The 22,930-nt window shown below is 36.7% G+C and overlaps 1 protein-coding gene across 2 annotated transcripts in view; it reads left to right on the plus strand.

Annotated features, from left to right (window-relative positions):
• The window catches only part of 7B2 (Secretogranin_V domain-containing protein 7B2), a 129,791-nt gene that overhangs the window by 61,140 nt on the left and 45,721 nt on the right, over positions 1-22,930 (plus strand). For both annotated transcript variants that reach the window (XM_081758151.1, XM_081758152.1), the window contains exon 4: positions 22,370-22,545. In XM_081758151.1, coding sequence (XP_081614277.1) covers positions 22,370-22,545 — 176 coding nt within the window. The remainder of the gene's footprint in view (positions 1-22,369; positions 22,546-22,930) is intronic.

The following is a 22,930-nucleotide window of genomic DNA, read 5'->3' on the forward strand; positions in this document are numbered from 1 at the left end:
TAATTCACTCCACTAGTGTACGGAAGTGTTATTAGAAGATCACTATATTATGGGACACACTGTATATAAATTGAAAATCGTTGGGGACTCACTATGAAAATTCGACATATCGGGACTGCACTGTATATATCGCACTTCACTTATTAACTGTGAGGTTGTTCACCCTGTATGACAACAAGCCACCTTTGTTAAAGCCACCTTTTATTTATATAAAGCCACTTTTGAGTTCTGATTAAGCCACCTTTTGTTTAAATAAAGCCACCTTTATGCCACCATTAATAGATTGTTCATTATTATTTCGTTTATTTATATTTTCAGTTTATAGTTGCTTTTATTTGTTTATTCATTTAACATTGGTTTCTCACTATAATTCAATGTACTTTAATATATCTTTCAATTATTTTTCACTAAACACATAATATATTCAAATAAGCAAAATCAAATAGATGTACAAGTAAACATTAATATTGAAAATGCTTAACTATTAAACAATAATAAAATATGTATATCGATTTCGAAAATGTAGCCTAACAACGTAACGAATGGTAATATCGAAATTCCTAATATGTAGTTTGTGTAGTGTAATGTGTGTATATATGCACCTTTTACAACAAACTTAATTAATACTTAACCTTTCTAAAATAATATCAAAATAACTATATCAATATCAATAACTGTGTATATTCATAAATGCAAAATATTGATAATTCCAAAAAATTTCAAAACAAGAATTCACAAAATGGTCATGACAGGAATCACATACTAGTTATTCAAAACACTACTTTCTCAATTTACTAAAATCAAAACTACTAAAAGAATGCAAAATCAAATATACTATCAAGTCTCAATAATTATATTGCTCAAACGACAAACAAGAGATTCATCAAATTGTTTCAAATAATTGTGGGATTCACATGTCAACTCACTTTTTCTTTCTTTCTTAATTATCAGCATTACTCACAACAAACGTAAACTTTTATTTTACTTATTTATTTATTGCAAAAAGTATGTGGACATCAACATTAGTGCACAGATCTTATATAGCATTGACGAACATACGACCTTTGGCTGATACAATCATTTCTGAATCTCATTTTCAACAAACATCTTATTGGCAAAGGCATATTACAACTCTATTTTACGGGCATTAAACGCAAACACATATCACATAATAAGAGGGATATACAATCCACCTCTAAACGCATTAAATACTTAGAAAAGGCATTCCCTACTCGTCTAGAAACAAGCTAGGTATTCGGGAGATAATAAGGAGTATCTACCTCCAAACGTGAGTCGCCCTTTAATGGCCTTTGACGTCACGTCAACATACGCGTACATAATAAAATCCGTACAAGGATGCTGCTCTATACAGCCTTTGGCATCTCAAAATAGCCCTAACTTATTTGTAATGCTCAATTGCCATTCAGTTGAACTCAAACGTATACAGCTCAAGATACTTTGCGCACAATCGTTTTGTTCGCTCGATGACCATTATCAATATCAACATGCCTAACGGATTTAAACCTGATTGCCTCATCATACTATAAACAATAGGATCTATCAATTAATGTTAAATTGTACAACAAACCAAATTCTTTCCATTATTATTATTACTATTATTTTTCAAATTCTCAACTCTCAAATTCAGATTCAATCTAAAATTTGTTATAGTTGTGTGAGTTTATTGACAAGTGTTGATTCGAAACGATGTTCTCTCCTTTCAAACTCTTGAACATGAAAATAATCAGATAAACAACAAAGTAATTCGTTAATCACAATCACACTTTTCAAATGAACTATGTAGCGAAAGTTCCAACTGATACTTTTCTCAAATTGACAGGAATAAAACTCTAATAAAGTGAATTAAATTAAAAATTTTTCTACCTGTATGAATTATATAAAGCAAGCAAAATATAATTAGGTATTCTCTCCTTTGTGTGAGTCGTTGAGCAATAGATAAACTTGTAAAAACTACAAAAGTAAACCTTTTTTTTTTTTTAATATGTTTTTCACACTGAGCTTACCTATTCATTTCTAAATATCTATTTTCCGGAATAATGATTGGAATATACGAACGTAATATATAAAAGTGATACAATATGTGGATAAGATTCAAATTCTGATTACAGTTTCTCACTAAATATGCAAAATCTATTCATAAACTAATAAAGTTCAAAACTGAACAAAATTCACCTATATGCTAACATTTTACGGATTATATCATAATATGCAAAATAGTTAAAATATCAATCTATATATTTACATTACATAACCTAACTAGTAAACTTTAAAACATTTTAATATATATACATAAGTTAATCAGCGGTTAGGCCTTTCGAAGCGCCATCCTGCGTGCCATTGATTGACAAAGCAGGTCGTAAGCCATAAATTAAACAAAAAATAGGTTAATGAGTTGATCCCGAAGATCAATGAGCGCCGACTTACTATTTTCTTACAGCTTGAAGTATGCGGGAGCGCCAACCTTCCCGACGATTTGGATAAAATCGCTTCTGCATGAAATCCTAATCCCTCCCAGCTAGATGCTTTACGCATCGTAGCTATGTCATAATCGGGTAAAATTTTCCAACCCCAATTGGGCTGCCAGTATCTAGACCTACAGAAGGTATTGAGAAAAAAAAATATGAAAAGGACAAGAAGAATACCCTGGGGGAGGGAAAGTTCGATACTACAGCCCTGCATCTCAATATCATCAACCATTCAATAACTATTAATATTTTTCGGCTCGCTCATACCTACAAAATTAGTAGGTTTACAATTGCATTCCTTTAAAGAGCGCTAGCCAATACAAAAGAATTGTGCGGCTTTACTAGCAAATTGCACTTATCAACATCAGTAATACCGTCATGTCCGGTATTAAGTCACAATCGGGAATAAATCAATACATTTAGCCATATCGGGTGGTGACCATATCACTTACAATCAGAATATTACATTCGTTATGCGATTAATATTACTTTAATAACTATTATTCACGTTCCCTCAATTTCTGAAATACACTCATTTTAAAATTTGAAACAATATTTATCAAATTTTGTCTAAAATCAAACCGACAATGTTACTGAGTTCAAATCTGATGATAAATTCAATTATCAAATTTCCATAATGTTTTATAACTGGTTCAGTAAACGTTAATACAGTTTAGCACCTACTGTTACGTAATAAAGTTGATGTATTCTCGTAACTTTAATTCTAAAAACATTGCTTGAAATCCCAACTTAGCATCTTAAATTTTTATTTATTTACTTTAACTTGGCTATAACAATTTATCAACAACAATTTTGTGATAGACGTTTAATGGCAACTAACTGGGTTATGGGCACTTATAAAACTGAGCTAGGATAATTCATATTACGGTTGTCTTTAAAAAAGACACCTTACACAGCATAAGAGGGACAAATTCACCTCAAAGCATGGGCGTTTCTTAGAAATATCTTCCAAGCATTCACAACATCGAACATAAAAGGATATACATATCAACCTTATGGACCATTGTCATTTAATAGCATAAACGCACAAAAATATAGGCTTCTTGCCTCTTCCAGCACCCTTGGCTGGGAACTTAACAACGACAACGAGGGAAAAGTCAACCTCGAAAAACACAGATGCGGCCTTTCATTGCCCTTTGCATCGTGCATACTTTTCAATATATGTATAATTCATGGTCCTCAATATAAGCGTCTGCCTCCCTATAGGCCTTATGCGCAATTATCGCCCTCTATGCGAATATTATCGCTAGTATCCTGAAACGCAACATCGGTGTCGCTCTTCAAAGTAGCCTTTGACACCGGCATTAACCCGCAACATGGAAGCTACTTATTAGCTCCTTTTAATCCATTCTTGCCCAATCATGGTTCTTAAATTACAACTGGCCCTTGCCTTACATATCTCAGTTGTTCACTGCCATTATACCTCTCTTTTTTTTTTCAAAAACATTTCAAACTGAACAAAACTGATTTCGAAAACATTTCACTAAACTGAAACAAGTTTCTGATTCAAACTTAAACAAATAACGAGAATACTTCAACATTGAATTCTTTACGGTGCAAAATATTATTCATTTTTTTTTTTCAGACTCACCAACATCAATAAATACAAGGGTGATGATAGTTTTGATTATCTGATTTTCATAATATTTTATAGCTAATTTATATTATACATATATTTCCCATTTTGTGAGCCAATTTTATTATAAGTAATCGTTACCTAATTAAAAACAAACACTTGATACATCGATACCAAATTGTGTCGGTTATCATTGGTAGTTCAATTTTCACGAAACGTTATTATAAATAAACGTAACCTTTCGTGAAAATCGTACTACAGGAAAAAAGAAGAAAAAAGTTATTTGCCAAAATTCCAAATAAAATGCAATTTATTGTGTCTTTTGCGTCAATGAAAAATAAATGTCTGATAAAATATAAAATTTTAAGCGTCAAACTAAATATTTTTGTTCTTAAATAAATAGATTTACAATGTCATAAGCCGAAATAGAATTTAGAAGTGTGTGTGTCTAAAGGCCAAATTCACACACTAGCTGAGGCCCAACCGGGTGCCAAACCGATTTCGTCACTGTAATTTTGAAAGAAAGTAGTGACGCCTCTAGGGGATGAATTATATCTTTCAACCTTTTACCTCTTCTTGACTTGTAGACGGTTTTTGTAATCGAGTTGAATTAAATTCAAAGCTTCATTAATGTCGTAACAAATACCCACTGACTTTACATAACGAGCATTATGCGTGAATGGATTCATAAGCAAATTATTAAATTCAACATTATTTTCAAGTATTTACGAAACCATACTAAGTATTATTTAATTTTCAATGTTCTGACGCCTAGCCAGTCTTATATTACAAAATTCATTATACTTTTGCACATGTTTCATGACAAAGTCAGATGGAAGAATTCGTTAACTGAAAACCACACACTTTTTTTTTTTTTCAAAATCCAAATTTCATAATTAATTGTAACATTCATTAGTGTTTCTCTAATTGAGTTTTAAGTATCTCTAATTGCCTAACATTTCTCTAAATGCCTAATAGTATGGGGACAGCTAAATGTTCATATAATTATACAAGGTAAATGAATAAAAACTCAAAGAAAATAAAATAGTAAAATTTTATTAATGACATTTGGTTCCCAGGACTGGAAGTACCTGAAAAGAAATAAAACATACAGAACATAAACATCCTAACAAAAGTTCGATACAGAAGTTCCGTATCTGAAACGGGATAATCAAAATTTTCAATGGTGGTAAGGCCTTGTTAAAATTTTCACAGTCCGAGATTGCGATCTAAATTGATTACCTATTTAAAATTTCCAATACTGTCCTTCCTCTGCTTTTCACATTCATCCCTCATCTCCGAAAACTGTAAAGAAACAATAAAACATGGTATTTAAATAAACGTACCTGATTATGAATGGATACTGGTGGTTCCTCTGGCCGGGCGCGTCAGTGACGGCATGCACACACTTGAAGCTGAAAAGCAAATTCCTAACTTTCGAAATTCGGTGGGGAATAATTAAAGTAAAAGAGTAATAGTCTTTATTTTCATTCTCTATAAAAACCTAAAAGTCATATTCCGTATTTGATTTTTTGTCTCTTCCGGGATTCAGTCCAAATTCGGGCAAAGTTCGCGCTTTGGTTACGCAAAAACTTTCATTTTCCACCGATGTCTATTACACTTGTACGCCTGCAATTTCATACGCTTACGAGTACTTTTCCAATTACCTTTTATAATTTGCGGAACTTTTCTCCCTTTTCCATCGCATCTGCTGAACTTCCACATAGTAACGCGTTTTCGTTTACGGCGCTTAAACTTAGGATCATGCACAACTTTCCTTTTAAGTTTACACTTACTACCACTGTATTTACCATGTAGCTTGCTGTACGATACCCGTACATATTTACGCTTGCGCTTCTTAGTATTCTTCGGAGTCGACATGCACTTTTTTCGCGTTTTCGCTTTCTCACAAGTTTGTTGATACGCCGCTAACTTCAATTTGCACTTAAATTTCTTTCTCCCACGATTACTTTGTGCCGACTTTCGTTTTCGAGAACACTTTTGTTTTACTTTTATCCTGCTATTCGCTGCATACCTAATGCGGGATTGTGCGCGCTGTGAGAACGTCTTGCATGAAAATTGATGAGCATGAGCATAATCACGAACGATCAGCTGTTTTCGAGTAGATTTGCGTTTGAACCTTCGTTTTCTACAATTTCGCAATAATGACGTACTGGCTTGGTGAAAGATGACCATACTAGAATCTAATTTACGCCCTTCTACAGCATGTATAGTGTTAGTGCGCATTGAGACCGAATTCAGATAAACTACCAAATCAGCAAAATTCAACTGGTTATTGCGGACTATCTCACTGTTATTCTTGACCTCGGTATTACATTTTAACCTTTTCACGGGTGACAATTTCCCTTTATCTGCATGCACTTGAGTAAGAATGTTACTTTTAGGCTCAACTACCGTAAACGTTTCTGACAGGTTGTTCACAAATAAAGCGCTTAGCACATAAAACACAATTCGCTGGATAGGCCTACACTTTAAATTACTAATCTGGAGTTGTCTCTTACTACCGTACTCGAAGTTAGTAAAGTCGGAATGGATCTGCAGTATAAAAATGCAATTCACGTTGGCCGTGTATGGTACCAAAGACAAATTTGAATCCGTTAAGTCGCGCAAGACCACTTGCCCGCGACGTAAAAACGACAACACTGTAACTACATCTTTACACAAAAACAACAATTCAACTCGCAAGCCCTTCCTGGCTTCTTGGCGAGGGTGGGTACGCGTATTCCCAACGCTACCATTCATTATGTGTGAGCCATCGGCATCCCTAGCCGGTAAATCAATAACGCTAAATATACTAGAATCACAATTGTCTACGGATACCCATAACAAGCTTTTGTTTACTGCTACCTCCACACTACATATTTCCTTTCCCTGACTATAACTAACTCTCTGACTTATGAGGCATCTATCTTCCGCAATGGGAACCTGCGCGAATTCAAGAGTATTTACGATTTCACTTTTGCCTTGCACTTTTTTGTATTCAAGTCGTGCCGTCTGCATGCATTCATGAAACTCAACGAGACTTTCCCTACATTTTGCTACACTATTTTTAAACTCGACAGTTCCTGTTTCGACTTGATTGGTCACATCAATTAGTCCAGAATGTACTTCGATAATGGAATTATTGGTGGTTGTAATACCGGTACGCAATTGGTCGAATTTGCAATCAAATTTATTTCCTAGTTCTGACTTATTGTTCGCGCACTCATTTGCCAATTCCTCTATTCGCTCGTTATTGGTATCAATTTTATGCTCTAAGCGTTTACTGTTATTTTCTAGTTTCTCTAAACTTTGCTCTAATTTCTCAGACTGTTTCTCTAATAATGCTTGAATTTGTTCTAATGTAATACTACTCTCCATGTTTACTTAACTTACAAATAACTAAATAACAATACAAAACATGCGGCAACAAGCACTTGAAGTAAATAACAATGTAAACAAACACTTTTCTAAAGCCCGTATAATTTCAATTACACAACACTTACTTTAAATTTCCACTAAATGAGATGTTTCACTAGCAAATGACATAAACATAACCAAATATCTTACACAAGATACGTTTTTTCATTCTTTACTCATGAAAGGTGCATGTGTAACTACAACTATGTGTACGTGTATGTGTATGTGTAATCAGCTGTTCTGTGCTTCCGTACTGTGAAAAGTTAGCGGAATAAAAGTTCGCGAATGGACGAAACGTTTTAATCTCGCACAAAACAAATTATGCTACTAATATTTCTATGGTAATTGAATTTACTTTCTGTTTTCTTTTCTTTTTTTTTTCAAATCCTACTCATTATTTTCTTTTTCGTTTCTTTCTTTTCACAAGTTGCAGCAATCTACGCATGATTCTGTACTGAGTAGCTATCTGTGACTACGTGGTTCAAACGTTTACTATTTTCGTATTTTAATAAATGAACACCGAAATAATTAAATGTAGTTCTATCCGAAGATTAAAGTACGTCTTGTCACGGTTGAGCCATTTCGGGTGTAATCGTTATTTTGCGTCGTGGTTCAGATTAATTTCTCAGTCTCATACTGCGCCCCTTTCTTCTCTTATTTTCCAGCTACTTTACGACGTATACGATCACTTACCCATGCCTACAGTTTCGTTATGCGGTAGCCGGAAACGCAATAAACGAAAGTGTAGACAACGTAAATGAATTTGTTAGGCTACGAGTACAATAGGATTTGATATTAACTATGCGAATGATAAAATTACCTTTTGGTAGAACGAGTATAATGCTACTATAAAAGCACAAATATTACATACGTTTGTATTTACAATATATTCACCATGAACAATCTAACACAGTTTTTACGCTAGTGGCTTTGTTTTAATAATAGACGAAGAGGTGGTATTAGGGTAATTAACTCACGTGTCTCTTCGGCCAGCCTGTCGATGTCACTCCTCCGCTGTCCTGTGTTCGACGATGTGTGTGGTTTTGGCGTTAAGGTCCCAAAGTTAATTTACTGCTTCTTCCGTGATGATTTCCATGGGATCTACATATGTAGGTTTTGTTCCAAAAATTCGTTATCGCTGTATTGTCAACTAAGTGCACTTATAGAAAAAATCACTATGAAAAATATAGCTATCACTTTGTGTATAAAAAACTAGGCAGCCTGAATGCTGCTTTTATGTAATTCGAGCGAGCGAACGTCAACACGTTCCTCTTGAGTTGGTCCACGGCGACTGCCCCTTTGTCCAGTTAGCTATTGCGTATATGTTCTCGGTGTTAGAGCGCTCAGATGATGACGTATACTACTAAGTTCGCGCTCTTTGGCTGCAGAAGTGCGGGCATTTTAACTAGTCAAATCAGCGTTAAGCAATGACAAGGAGTATAGTATTTCTGCGACTTTCCCGTTGTTCTCGGGACTGAGAGCGTTCACAAAGGAAATCAATGTCTCTGCAGCGGATGCCCATATATGGTTACGAAATCTGACGGAAGTCTACTAACACAGATGAACAAGCATTCCAAAGCGATGACAACGAGTTTCTAGAACATTTGGGTTTATTCGAGGGTTGGTTAATAAAGTTCAGAATGAATCTATTTTCTCAATGTTTCTTTTAAATTGCAAAAAAATAAGCTGTAGAACGGTGACAATTTGCTCAGGTTTTCTCTAGTTCCTATGATAGTGAATATGCATTTACTAACTTTTCGTTTTAAGACCTTGGATAAGCAACAATCGCTAAATATTTCTAAATCCTCATTTATGAAGACGGTAGTGTGTGATGCATGTTTTTGAAATGTGAGTATGCAGAGTTGTGTATCGTCCGCATATAGATATATATTTTACCATGTAACTTTTCCAAATCTCCTGTGATAAATTACAGCGGTTATAGTACACACCCTTATGGCACTCCTCTTTTAAGATCGATTTGGTTTCATATTGCATACTTATGATCTGCCAATTTCACCTTTTGTTATTTGTCTGAGATATATGACTGGAACCATTGAATAGTTTTAGGGGAAAAGTTATAGTACTTCATTTTAGTTAAGAGCAAGTCGTAATGAATTGTATCAAGTGCTTTTGTAAGATGTAGTAGTACTAGAAATGATGTCTTAATCTCATCTAAGGCTCGGCATATATCGTTGGTGATATGAAATAGGGCAGTGGTAGTACTACGTGAATTACGAAAGTCTGGTTGATGTGGAGAAAAGACATTATTATTGATGATGAAATCACTGAGTTGCTTATATACAATTTTCTCCATTACTATGGACAATATTGGTAACAAGGTAATAGGCATAAGGTCGTATAGAGATGAAATCTTTTGCTTTTTAGCTGTAGGCATTATAAACGCTTCCTTCCATAATATGGAAAATATCCTATAGAATAATTTATTATTTGGTCGGTGGTGATATAATAAGCGGTAAAAATATCTTCCTTGTAACCGTCGTGCAAGGTTGTCCTGTGCATGGCCTGTCTGATTTTAGTTTTTTGGCCACAGACCCTGTTTCCCTAAATTTATTGATCAACTTAGTCTTGTATGGCTAATGGGTGCCCCATCTCGGTGAAGGTTGTTAAAATTTTCAGTAACGTTGTGCTTTGCTCTCGTGAAGTCAAAATGATCTCAATGCCTTCTGCCTGCAACAATACCAAGAAAACAAGGAAACAATCATATCTTCATTATGTTAAGTGGTAAAGAAAAAAGAAACACAGCATTGAATCCCTGAGAAAATTTCAGATAAGGACAAGGTATCACAATATATGGTTTCTATTAAAAAAAAAATTAAAGTGAATTCAAAATAACAAATTTCAAAGTGTCGGCCATCGAAATCACGATGTCCTAAAAGTTTTCCTTCATTGGCACTACTAATTTAAAGTGTTACTTCTCATTGTCAACTCAACTGGGAGGTAGACATCCTGTGTCGGTAGTTTGTGGTTCCCAACCTTTTTCGCGAAGGGTTGCGGATGACGGTCTGCAGGCCTGGATGCCGGGCTATGAGTTGTGATGGAGGAGGCTCTGGAATTATCTTCTTTGTGCAAATTTGAGTTCCATTTTCCGGGGACAATTGTCTTGGTGAATGGATCAGTGATTGTTGGTGGCATACCCACACGGGGCTCGCGACCACCAGTCAGTGATACATTTATACAGTCCGTAGTCCTAAGGAAAGTGAACATCATATACACAATTACATCTCTCACTCATAATTTTATTCATTTATTTATTTATTTATTTATTTGTAAAATTGGCTTTCGACAGCCAGGATTTCTGTTCTTTCTGTTTCACGCGAATGCTAAGAAAAGTAACAATCACAGCAGAGAATATAATGGGAATTATTATGACAATCGACTCATTGAGTGATACATGATCACTTTTGGATCTGTATATATGTAATTTTGGGGAAAGAATTTCATGAAAAGTGAAGATGTCTGCTGGTAGCAGATCTAACCATGAGTATCGTAACCCAGACGAGTACTTGTGTTGTAACAGCGAATTATCGTGTTACAATGTGTATGCGATAACTGTCATTTCTGGGTGCATGCTCAGTGTTATGATTTGTCTGATGAGCAAGTGCAAGAGCTAAATAAAAGTGACGAACTTTGGTTGTTTCAGCCTTATATGCCGAAACAAGTTACGAGGTTACCGCTTCCGGAGCCGGGTAACGAAAGCGATAGGGAAGGCAACAATAGATCCCTTCATGATATAAATAGAACAAAAGAGAATCAAGAAACACTTGAAAATGTATCTGTAGGTTCTAATGTACCTCCGGCTGACTTAGCCGCGATGCTAGAGCGCTGTAACCAGGCATTAACGTTAACACTCAATGATAAATTTCAGGCTATGAGTGAAAAGGTTGAGAACGTAAATCAGATGTGCAATACCAAATTCAAGGCTATGAATGACATGTGTAATGATAATTTCCAGACTATAAATGCCATGTGTAATAACAAATTCCAAGCTATGAGTGAAATGTGTAATGAAAGATTTCAGGCCATACGTAATAAGGTCGATAGTAATTTTCAGGCTATGAATCAGAAATTTTAAAATGTTAAAGTTGAAATATTGCAAATAATAAATGGCAAGGTTGCGAATGTAAAGGACGTGGATGAGATCGGAACCGGAGCTCGCGATTTACAAACCACAGTTGGGGAAGAACAGAATACGGTAAACACTCGAGTAGACGCTGTTGAGGAGAATCTCAGGTTATCGGTCGAAAAGCAGAATCGACGATGTGATGAACTAGCTAAAGAGTTATCACATCTCGCGTCGAGCACCAAAGAGTCATATAATTCACTTGAGGCCAAAATTCAAATTATAGCAGAAAACCAGAAGCAAAGAAAAGGTAGCAGGTATGGTAATAAGCGGTCAGGTGACATTGGTGCTTTTGATTTGGTTGAGTCTGATGGAACAGATTCCGACATCCAAGTGGATGTAGCAGTCTCTTCTGTTGGGGAGACTCGTGCTGTTGCCACGGTGATGGTTCCTGTCTGTTAGCCGACTAGTATTCACGGCTCGAATGTACTTCCGTTTGAATTTCTCCCACAACCTCCAGATAAGAACAATCTAAATCTATCTTGTGGTGAAACAATGGGTTGTGAGTCTATGCACAGAATATCGAATTCTTTGTCGGCGTTACCTCAGGTTTTGGGTTCATCAAAAGGTATGTGTAGGTCGAATCATGTGGTATCCTCAAGTAATGTGGTAGACATGACTTCTTCGTTTGCTGGAGTTCAGGAGAGAATGTGTAGTTACACGGTGGTATCGATGCAAAACAATCCAATTTCAGGTCAAATTACCAAAATTTTCCAAGTTTTGGACAAAATTTTCCGGGTTCAAAGAGCCCCGTGCGTGACTGCAACTCTCCCCTGAATACCAACAAATACGAGGGATGTTCCGGTAATAGAGCTTTAAACTTAAGATTATTAGAGTTAAATTAATTACCTACATTTACAGGAGAATACCGTCTAGCAAGATCCTTTTTGGAAAATTTAGAACAAACTTTCAGATTAATTTGGGCTTCAGAACCTGAAAAATTGATCTTAATACCTTGTTGTTCGACGTCTGTGGCTAAGACATGGTATCAAGCAATCAGTAAGGAGATCAGAAGTTATTCAGATTTCGTACGTCTGTTCGAAGAACATTACTTCTCGGTCAGGATGGAAAGGTTACAGAAGAAATTCATACAAAGCATGGAATACGATGGGACGAAATACAGCAGACTTACAAATTTCGTATCGAAAATCATAGCCGAGAATTATGCGGTGGCGCAGCATCCAGATGAAACCGAATTGATAGAAATTGTCTTCGATTGTCTACCAGCGGATGATGCAAAATTGTTGAGAGCGGTTGAACCTAAGAACATACAACATTTGATTGTTAAGATTGCGGAAATTGAAGGACATCCTGAGCAAGTTGAACCGTGACAGACAAAAAGCTCAAACATTTCCATGTGTGCCAGGCGAAAGTAGTGAAGAAGCCTGAGAAAACGGCTAACAACAGACAAACGACACCTTGTCATAAACTGAGGAAGACGAAGGAAAACGGAATAACGGAGAAACAACTGGAAAGGGAGAAAAGAATGATAGATTCTCCAGGAACAGAGGCCGTAGAAGAAATTTTCAATCGTGAAGACCTTGGCCCAATAATGCAAAACAAAACTGGGGAAGAGAAGACCATGGAAACCGGTGTGCTGCGTACAGTTCAAACCAATCATTTGAACCGGAAGCGATGAATTTCGGGTATCATCAGGATGCATCCCAGTCGTGTGTGCCGAATCCGACGAACTTGGCGGGAGCGCAAACTTATCCAGTGTATGCGCCGAATTTGCCTCCTGGGGGGGGAGTGGCCATGTCCACTGGTTTTCCCGCAATATCCGACGTTCGTACAACAAATGGTAAAGCCGCCGGAATGGAATGGGAATAGTTTGGGAAATGCATATCGCAGCCCTCATTAGGGAAGAGTGTGCATTACGAGATGGATTCCTTAACGCCCGAGAAAGAGCAAAGTAAGTTATGGGGAAATCAAAATTATAGTTTGGCTAGAACCTCGTTAGATTCTTATGTAGAACCTCAAAATTCCAAATCAATTGTTTCGGCTAATTCCGTAAGTAAAAAAAAAAAAAAAAAAAAAAAAATCGGGCACGCCCCTGTTCTCGATTCGCTAAAGCAAGAACAGCGGGAAAAATCCGCTTGCAGAAAGCTACATACCGTTTGGAAGAGTTTTGAAAGGGGTCTAGGTCAAAACTCCCACAGCCAAAATTCTCAGTCAAGAAATGTCAAAATGCCCACAAAATCGGTCATAATTCCCACACAAACGGACAAATCTCCCAAATGCACGAACGGTCAAAACCCCCACAGCCAAAACTCCTACACTCAAGAAATGTTAAAACGCCCACAAAATCGGTCATAACTCCCACACCAATGGACAAAACACCCACACATAGGAACGGTCACAGACCCCACATAAATGGATAAAGCTCCCACACAAATGGACAAAACTCTCACACGCAGAAATTGTCACAACCGCGAGACAAACGCACAAAACTCCCACACTTTGAAATTATCCTGGTTGCACGTCTTGTAAGTTTCACACGCTGAAAATAATAAAAAGAAGTACAAGAGTGTTTTGATCGTTCGTCCATTTGTGTGGGAATTATGACTGATTCTGTGGTTGTTTTGACATTTCTTGAGTGTGGGAGTTTTTGCTGTTGGACATTTGTCCATTTGTGTGGTGGTTGTGACAATGTCTGCGTGTGGGAGTTTTGTCCATTTGTGTGGCAGATTTGTCCATTTATGTGGGGATTGTGACCGTTGCTATGTTGGGAGTTTTGTCCATTTGTGTGGGAGTTATAACCGTTGGGGGGTTATGACCGCTTACCTGTGTGGGAGTTTTGGCTGTGGGAGTTTTAACCGTTCGTGCATTTGGGAGATTTGTCCATCTGTGTGGGAATTATGAGCGATTGTATGGTCGTTGTGACATTTCTTGAGTGTGGAAGATTTTACTATTGGAGATTTGTCCATTTGTGTAGTGGCTGCGACAATTTCTGCGTGTGGTAGTTTTGTCCATTTGTGTGGCAGATTTGTCCATTTATGTGAGAATTGTGACTGTTCCTATGCGTGGAATTTTGTCCGTTTGTATGGGAGTTATGACCGTTGGGACTTTATGACCGCTTACCTATGTGGGAGTTTTGGCTGTGTGAGTTATGACCGTTCATGCATTTGGGATATTTGTCCATTTTTTGTGGCAGTTATGACCGTTTGTGTGGAAATTTTGACATTTTGTGAGTGTGGGAGTTTTGACTGTGGAAGTTATGACTGTTCGTGGATTTGGGAGATGTGTCCATTTGTGTGCGAGTTATGATCGTTTGTGTGGGAGTTTTGACATTTTGTGAGTGTGGGAGTTTTGGCTGTGGGAGTTATGACTATTCGTGGATTTGGGAGATTTGTCCATTTGTGTGCGAGTTATGACCGTTTGTGTGGGCGTTTTGACATTTTCTGAGTGTGGGAGTTTTGGCTATGGGAGTTTTGACCTGCTCCTGCGAAAAGGCAAGCTAGAGCCTTGATGAGTATCGTTATTATGGGTACAATTTTCTCACCGCTAAACTAACATAGGGTTTAGATTTGATCTCGTAGTACTCGTACCCCCAACAAATGCAGCCGCAAAGCAGCATCCTTTCCATGTATATCATCAGGTGCAGGAATGTAAAGGAAATTCATTACAGCCTACAAATTGGGGTTCGACACAATCTCACAACAAATTGATGCCAATTTGCTCAGACCTGGAACTTGCGTCTTCTGAGTTATTGCACAGAATATCTTGTGACTGTAAAGATAATGGTAAGAATAATTGCGTTTGTGTGTGGTTACCTTGTTAGCCCATATGTGGTTATTGCCAGGGTGTTTCGTGTAATAAATATCCAGATATTCCTACTTCACAAGAAAATGAGGATAAATTAACATGCATTTAATATTTAAATTGCATAGACAAAAGAATATACTTTTAATAATAATTGTCAATACAAATTCTTGTATTATAATGTATTTTTAGCATCCTTAGATATAAACATGTAGTGGCATCTTTGAAAATAATATAAACACTGCAGAAATACTATATCAAAGTTAGAGGTTTGTCAAGAAAACTAAACTTACTGAATAGACGTTTATTGTAAACTATACTGATCGCCACTTGATTTATTGCTATGTGATTTACAAACCACTGATACAGATATATAACATACTATGCACCAAAATCTGCATTTTATTCTCTTCATCTTAATGCACAATTTGAGTAATTATGCAATTTGTAGTGTTTGAATTCTGTCAGAGAAACCGTACTATCGGCACAAAATAACAAAGTTCCCATAACTTAAAACTTCATATCTGCTCAACGAATAAAGCTAAAGAGATGTATTATATACCAAAATGTGTATTTTTTTTATTTTCTACATATCATTAGTCTTTATAGTTTACGCTATCTGTGCTCATTCTGGAGTTATCAACCAAAAACTGAAAATCGGTGGCAGGCACGTAGCCAGGATTTCGTGAAGGGGGGGGTCCGAATCATGAAATACTGTGGTCATCACACCAGGGACTCGACTATTGAAAACTATTTTACTGGAACATATATTGGTTCGTTTAGCCAGGATTTCGTACCGGGGGGGGGGAGGAAGTGACAAGAAATTCTGAAGGCCCAGGAGCTCGATCAGTCTAAACTACTTTACTATCAACATATTTTGGTTTGTTAGGACAATAAAAAGAGGATATGTTGGTAAGGATTTTAAGAACAAACTATGAAGAAATCTCGATTAAAATAATAATAATAATAAAAAACTTATTGAAAAAGATTTTATAATGTATTTACGTTCTTCCTCTGTTTATTCAAATATAACAATTTTCCTTTCATTATGACCTCAACTATTATAAAAATTACATACTTAATAATGTCTTGTAAAATATTTTACAATATCTGCGTTCCTTTCTCTGTTGAATCAAATGTTAACAGAATTTTCTTTCCATATAAATTTTTGTTTTTATTATTCCGTCAACCAGTGTCTGTTCCAAATGACAGGTAAAGGAGCAGTAGAAAATTGTTTTTGAAATATCATGTTTGACACTGCAAGGATGCGATGACGAAAAATTATGATAAAAAATGTCCACGCTGTTACACAACGGCACTATGTTTTCGGAAGCTTGAAATCTTCCTGCCTAGTAGCAGAAATTCTGAGAATTAAGTAACATTTCTAGAAATTTCAAATTATCTGGCTCTTCCAGGATATTATGCTTACCTCGCCACCACGTATTGCAAGTAATACAAATCTCCTCATAAGAAAAAGTAACCAAAAGCTTCCTATAGCTTTTTTTAACGCTGGTCCTTCTTTTTCTCATTTCATTTTGTTTCGTCCTTCCTTATTTTTTATTTCATTTGTGGTCTCGAAGGGGGGGGTCCGGACCCCCTGGACCCCCCCCTTGGCTACGTGCCTGTCGGTGGCCATTTTCCAATATGGCGGCCGAAGCTCAAGGTCAATCTTAGGGGACTTTTAGTATGTTGATAAGGAGGTCAAGTACTACAATAGTGCAAAGTTCAAAATTATGTGAAAGCCTTTAGATTACGGCAGTAGGTCAAAACTTGCTATATTCTCTCCTAAACCTCTCATCCTACACGGTATTGTAAACTGCTCAACGCTCTCTTGGACAAATTTACGAAAACTTAATACCCACTCATCATTAATGACTCTTTAATATAATGCGATCTTAACAAAGCAAATGCCTTCGACACATACCTTCAAGATATCTTCACACCACTCACTCCCGAACATCCTGTTCGAAATCACCCAGAGGATCGCTTTGACTTCTCTTCCTGTCATCTTCGGTCCAACAATGCAAATCGCACTCTCACAAATCTCATCACTCCAGAACACATCAGCGCAGCCATTGCACGAAAACCTAACATTGCATCTGGCACTTATAATGTCTCATACCGTCATATGAAAGGAAGTCCTTACGCAGTATTTTTACATTCTTTTTCTCATCTTTACATTCATTCTTCGCACTGACTATATACCATTACAATGGAAGACTTCAAAACTACTTACGTTTCTTTAACTCAACAAACCCGCTGACAATCCCTCTTCATATTGGCCCATACAATTGACTAAAAGTTTCAGCAAGATCTTAGAAAATTCCTAGTACAACAATTACATACACATCTTAACCTATATAACCTACTAGCAGCGTTCACCCCGCTTCGCTGCGGTCACCCCGGAACGCAATAAACTTTGTTACTTAGATAATTTTTACTTTTTCGCTTTCAAGTGATATGATAAAAACCATAGAAGATTGCAGTAAATCTTAACATTATATCGCCTGTCATTTATGTTAACCCGCCCCGCTTCGCTGCGGTCATCCCGGTGCTGGCATATTGTAAAAGTGTCTGTAAAAATAAGCAAATCAATTAAAAAATTTTAAACAGAAGATTCAAGCTATTTTCCGCTGTATATCGCCTGTCATTTATGTTAACCCGCCGAGTGACACGGTCATGCGGGTTGCATATAAATACGTTTATTTTTACCTATGATGAACTAATAACAAAGGATTTGTACGTTATGGACACTTGAATGGTCAATTATCTCAAGACACTGGTAATTAAAAATTAAAGTGATATGATAAAAACCATCTAGGGTCCAAATCCTAATAACCCCCCAAAAATGAAAGAAATTGGTTCATCCGTATTAGCGTGATGAGCGGACAAAGGATTTTGTACGTTCTCTTTTATATATATAGATTACTAAATATGTTATCGAGCAGGTTTTCGAGCAAATATCAGCATTAATGATCAGTTATTACGTCTCCTTAACTACTACATCACCAATCACTATAGTACTTTACGGCAATCCTGCTTAACTCTATTTGAACTGAAGAAAGCTTTTGACAAGGTTTCAGATTCACTGTTTTCCATGACTTGGGATGTTCAGAGTTTGATTAAGATCTGTTGTTCCTTTCTCAGCCATTATTTTATTCTGCCTTCTCACAACACACTTCAAGCTCCGCGGTCTCTATCCTGCAACTTCCTCCTTTGATCACCATTATGCTTCGCCGACCCTGTTTTACCATACAGTGTGTCTGTGGTAATGGCGTTCAAGACCATGTCTTGTGTTTCAACTCATAATTTTGTTATTTTGTTCACTGATTCTTCAGCTAAACGAGCATCATCAATTAGATCTTTTTGAAACTCCATCTTGTTTAACATACTGGTAGCTTGCCATTCTTGCACAGCGTCCGCAATCATACTACCCAGTGTTGCCACAATCCTAGCTCTGGAGTGGGCTGAAAAAAAGTACCAAATTGAAACAAAAAGGGCCGAATTCATTATTTTATACCAGTGTAATACATGATTCTATAGCACGAAGCTAAAACAGATAAAGTCCTAGAACACTCCCCCTCGCCTCTTCTAAGAGTTCAAATCAAGAAAGTGCTCTTTTTAATTTAAAAAAAAAAAACATCCAAATAGGAGGGCCCAGTAGCGTAACAATGGTCTTTGGTGCCCCTAGGCAAAATCCCTAGTGGTGCCCCCCTCACCCACATAATAGGCCAATGTATGACCATCTGTAACTTACACGTACGCGCCATATCCCACATTTGGCTAGCTTTGGGCAGTGTTGCCAACACGAAATTTTTCTTTCCGCTAAACAGGGCTAAAAATTCGCTAACTGCAAATATATATATATACACATGGGCGGCGATTAGGGGGGGCAAAAGGGGCAGTTGCCCCCTACTTTTCTGAAGTGGCCCACTGATGTATATAGTTCATTTGGAAATGTAAAGTTATTGTATATATTACTGGTTCATAGAAAAGAATGATACCATATATTTGCCGTTGCATGAGTACGTATTGGTTATTTCTCTTCCCGTGGTGTTAAGAAAGCTACAGGAATTGCGTTTTAATTGCCACGGAAAATGGTCCAAAATTTAATATATTGGAGCGCAATAATTCCAGCGTACTTTCATTTCTTCTTACAATGTTGTTATTCAGCCGCTTTGAAACTAATTGAGATAATGTTTCGCAAAAAAAAAAAAAAAAAAAAAAAAAAATCTTTCACAATTTATTCTTTAATTGCATAAAAATTGAGAGTTCCTAAAATTTATTTTCTTTTTTTCTAATAGTAAGGAATATTGAATAAAAACAGAGTAATAAGAAACAACTTCTACCCTTTCCATTGTTTTTCAATGTAATATACGAGTGAAGTGGTGTGTTTAGGGGTGTACGAGTGTATATACAATTAGATTTAGTGAATTCAACATAATTCTAGGTTTCAGAATTATTTTGTATAACTGGAGTGTGGAGTGATTCTAAGTATTGTTGAGTTTAGATGTATGCCAAGAAAGTGAAAACTGCACCTAATGGCAACGAACATGTTTCGAGAAGCTACAAAAATATTTCTTCAAATGTCGCAGCATACGCTCGTAGTATATACTGTCTTTCTAAGAGTAATAACATACATTTAATAGCATTGTGGAATTAAAAATATAAGTTGTTCATTAATCCCCGGTTTCAATGTAACTTTTGCAATATAAGTCTCATTTTTCATTACTATGGTTAATATTATCCTTTCCATTTATTTGTTTTGCAAATTTATTATTAAATAATCTGATCACACAGTTTTTCAGACAGAATTTTAAGATGTTCGTGAGGAAGAAATCTCTTCTTACACTTTTATTGTTTAACAATACAAAGGGCTAGTGCCCACTTGCGTTGCTCTTATCAATTTCCTTTAAAAAATATGAAATACGATATACGGTATTTTAAGTGAAAAATATAGTATCCTATTAGTTATACAACCTTTCGTCAAACAAAGTGTTAGCATCAACCAGGTAAACTAACATTGATAAACAAATATTCAGATCATGTCTTGCCCCCCACTTCTAACGTTCAATCGCCGCCACTGTATATATATATATATATATATATATATATATATATATATATATATATATATATATCACGTCTACAAAAATATTGTAAGTAATATTGTAATCGGTATTTAAGAAGATCACCTAATTATTACTCTCCAATAATGTTGAGATTAGAGCCTAAATAGGTCAGTATCGTCCTCATCCATTTAACACAAGGTCATCTCAATCAACGTCAGTAGCGGACGAAGGCAAAATTTTCCCCCTGTCAATGAGTCTTTGCCTCCTCACCTAGTCCTAGCCTAAACTTTACATTTTATTACAGTGATGTTAGAAAATACGTTCGAAAATTTATTTTGGAGTGCTCGTTTGGGCGCTCCCTGACGTTAGCGTCCCGGGCAGTTGCCCGGTTTGCCCTACCTTTGGTGTTTGTGCTTGGTTCTGTGTAGCCAAAGTACGTGGCAATTGTGCTGTGCCTCATGATAACACTTTTTAACTCGTTTTACTCCAGATGTTATAGGTCATAGAATTTGTCGTTATTGTTGAAAGCGTGTTGCGCAGGGAAATTTTATTTATAGTTAGTAAGCTTAGTACATGTAATATAGAACTGGTATCGTATTAATACAGGAGGATTAATTTCTTAATCATACAGTGCTATAACCTCGACGAGTTAACAGTAATGCCAATAATTTGATACGCAAATGTAATAAACTGCGAGCGAAGTGAGCAGGAATTTTTATTCTTGCCATGTTTGGAAATGAAGAGCAAGAAAACTTGGGGCTCCATTTATATAATTTGCTTCTCTTTTACTAAAAGCCTGGGGCGCCCCCTACCCTATTGCTACGCCACTGGGAGGACCCCAAACATCCGTGGAAGTAGATGAAACCTTTGTCGCACGTAGGAAGTATGACAGAGGCTGCAAATTAAAAGAGAAAACAGTTATCTTCTCGGTATGTATTGTAAGGAAACCAAACGCGCCTCTGTTTCAAAGTGACCAATAAACCAAAACGGTATTATGGCCATATATGAAAATATGGCCATATATATATATATAAAACGAGAAACAAATCAATCATCTCCGAGTTCGCTCCTCATGACATCACACAGTATGAGTAACGTGATATGTAGGAAAAGTCTTACTGACACTTTTGAAAATGTGACAAGTATTTGTTAAATGGTGCTGAATTGGGTAGAATTGTACCAACTTTTTCACAAAAGGGGCTGAAAATGCCAGCGTGGTACCAACGGGCCGATGAATGACAAAAGGGGCTGAATTTGGTACAATTGTACCAAGTGTGGCAACAGTGATACTACCTCATATCACTAACGGTGCACGGTTCATACTACCTTACATAAGAGAAAAACGAGAGGCTAATTTACGCAGTGCTCAGTGTTACCAGGTACAATGAAAATATATCCCACTTTTACAAGTGTTTCCATTATTTTGTCCAATGTCTGCATAATGCACTAAAAAGTTAACTTCCCCCTGCCCTTGATGACCCCAAGATATCCCTCATAATCCAAATCATGGTAGAGCATTAGATACTAATGATCTAATAATGAAAACTTTAAAAGGTCTGCCACACACAGAGGCGACACTTCCGAGTAAGCAAGGGGGAAACTATACACTTCCTTAATTTGATATGTTTTTCAATAATATAATAATACCTAGGTGAACTAGTGAAAACTCTAAAACTACGTCAATGAGAATCTTACCCTAGGCCCATATAAAACATAAAGTGAAGTGTCCTCACAGCATATCTACTGTAACTGCTCTCTTCCTTGCTTTTTTGTAAATTTACAACAAAAGCTTTTCTTCAATATTGTCTTTTTTTGGCCGTTAGTAGTATGTGCAAGATATATTTTACTTAATTTAACCAATTTATTCTATAATATCTCTATTTGTAAGCAGAATGGACGCTGAGGTGCCCCTCGACGCTATTTTGTCACCTCGCCGAAATAAAGAGTTGGACGAGGAGAGTCCGTTCCTGAGGGATTACGATTCACTGGGAGAGAGTCAGCATCCAACCATCAGGGACCAGGAGTATCTTCAGCACAGCTCGCTCTTTGGACATCAGTACATGACAGGTAAGGCAACCAGGACCGTGCCGTTGGGGAGGGGGCGAGCGGAGCGACGGCCCTGGGCGCCGAAGTAAGGGGGGCGAAAAAATGGGGAGTAAAAGGGGCAAAATAAAGAAAAAATTACTTGGAATATATGTATGGGGGGTGCCGTCGTATAGTCTCGCCCCGGGCGCTGATCTTCCCCGACACGGCCCTGAAGGCAACCACAAACACAGGATTTAACAAAAGTGGCGACTTTGTTAGTTACTAGACCAGTAAGTTACAAGGTTTTGCTACCGTCTATTTTTATAGAAGCCAAACAGAAGTATTTAAGAGGACCCGTCACGGCGAAATTAAAATTCCGCTAATATTACAGTAATTATGTGATAACTTCAACTAGATGAAAGATAAT

Source organism: Thermobia domestica, chromosome 5 (genome assembly GCF_964235325.1).
Source record: "Thermobia domestica chromosome 5, izTheDome1.hap1.1, whole genome shotgun sequence".
NCBI classification, from domain to species: domain Eukaryota; kingdom Metazoa; phylum Arthropoda; class Insecta; order Zygentoma; family Lepismatidae; genus Thermobia; species Thermobia domestica.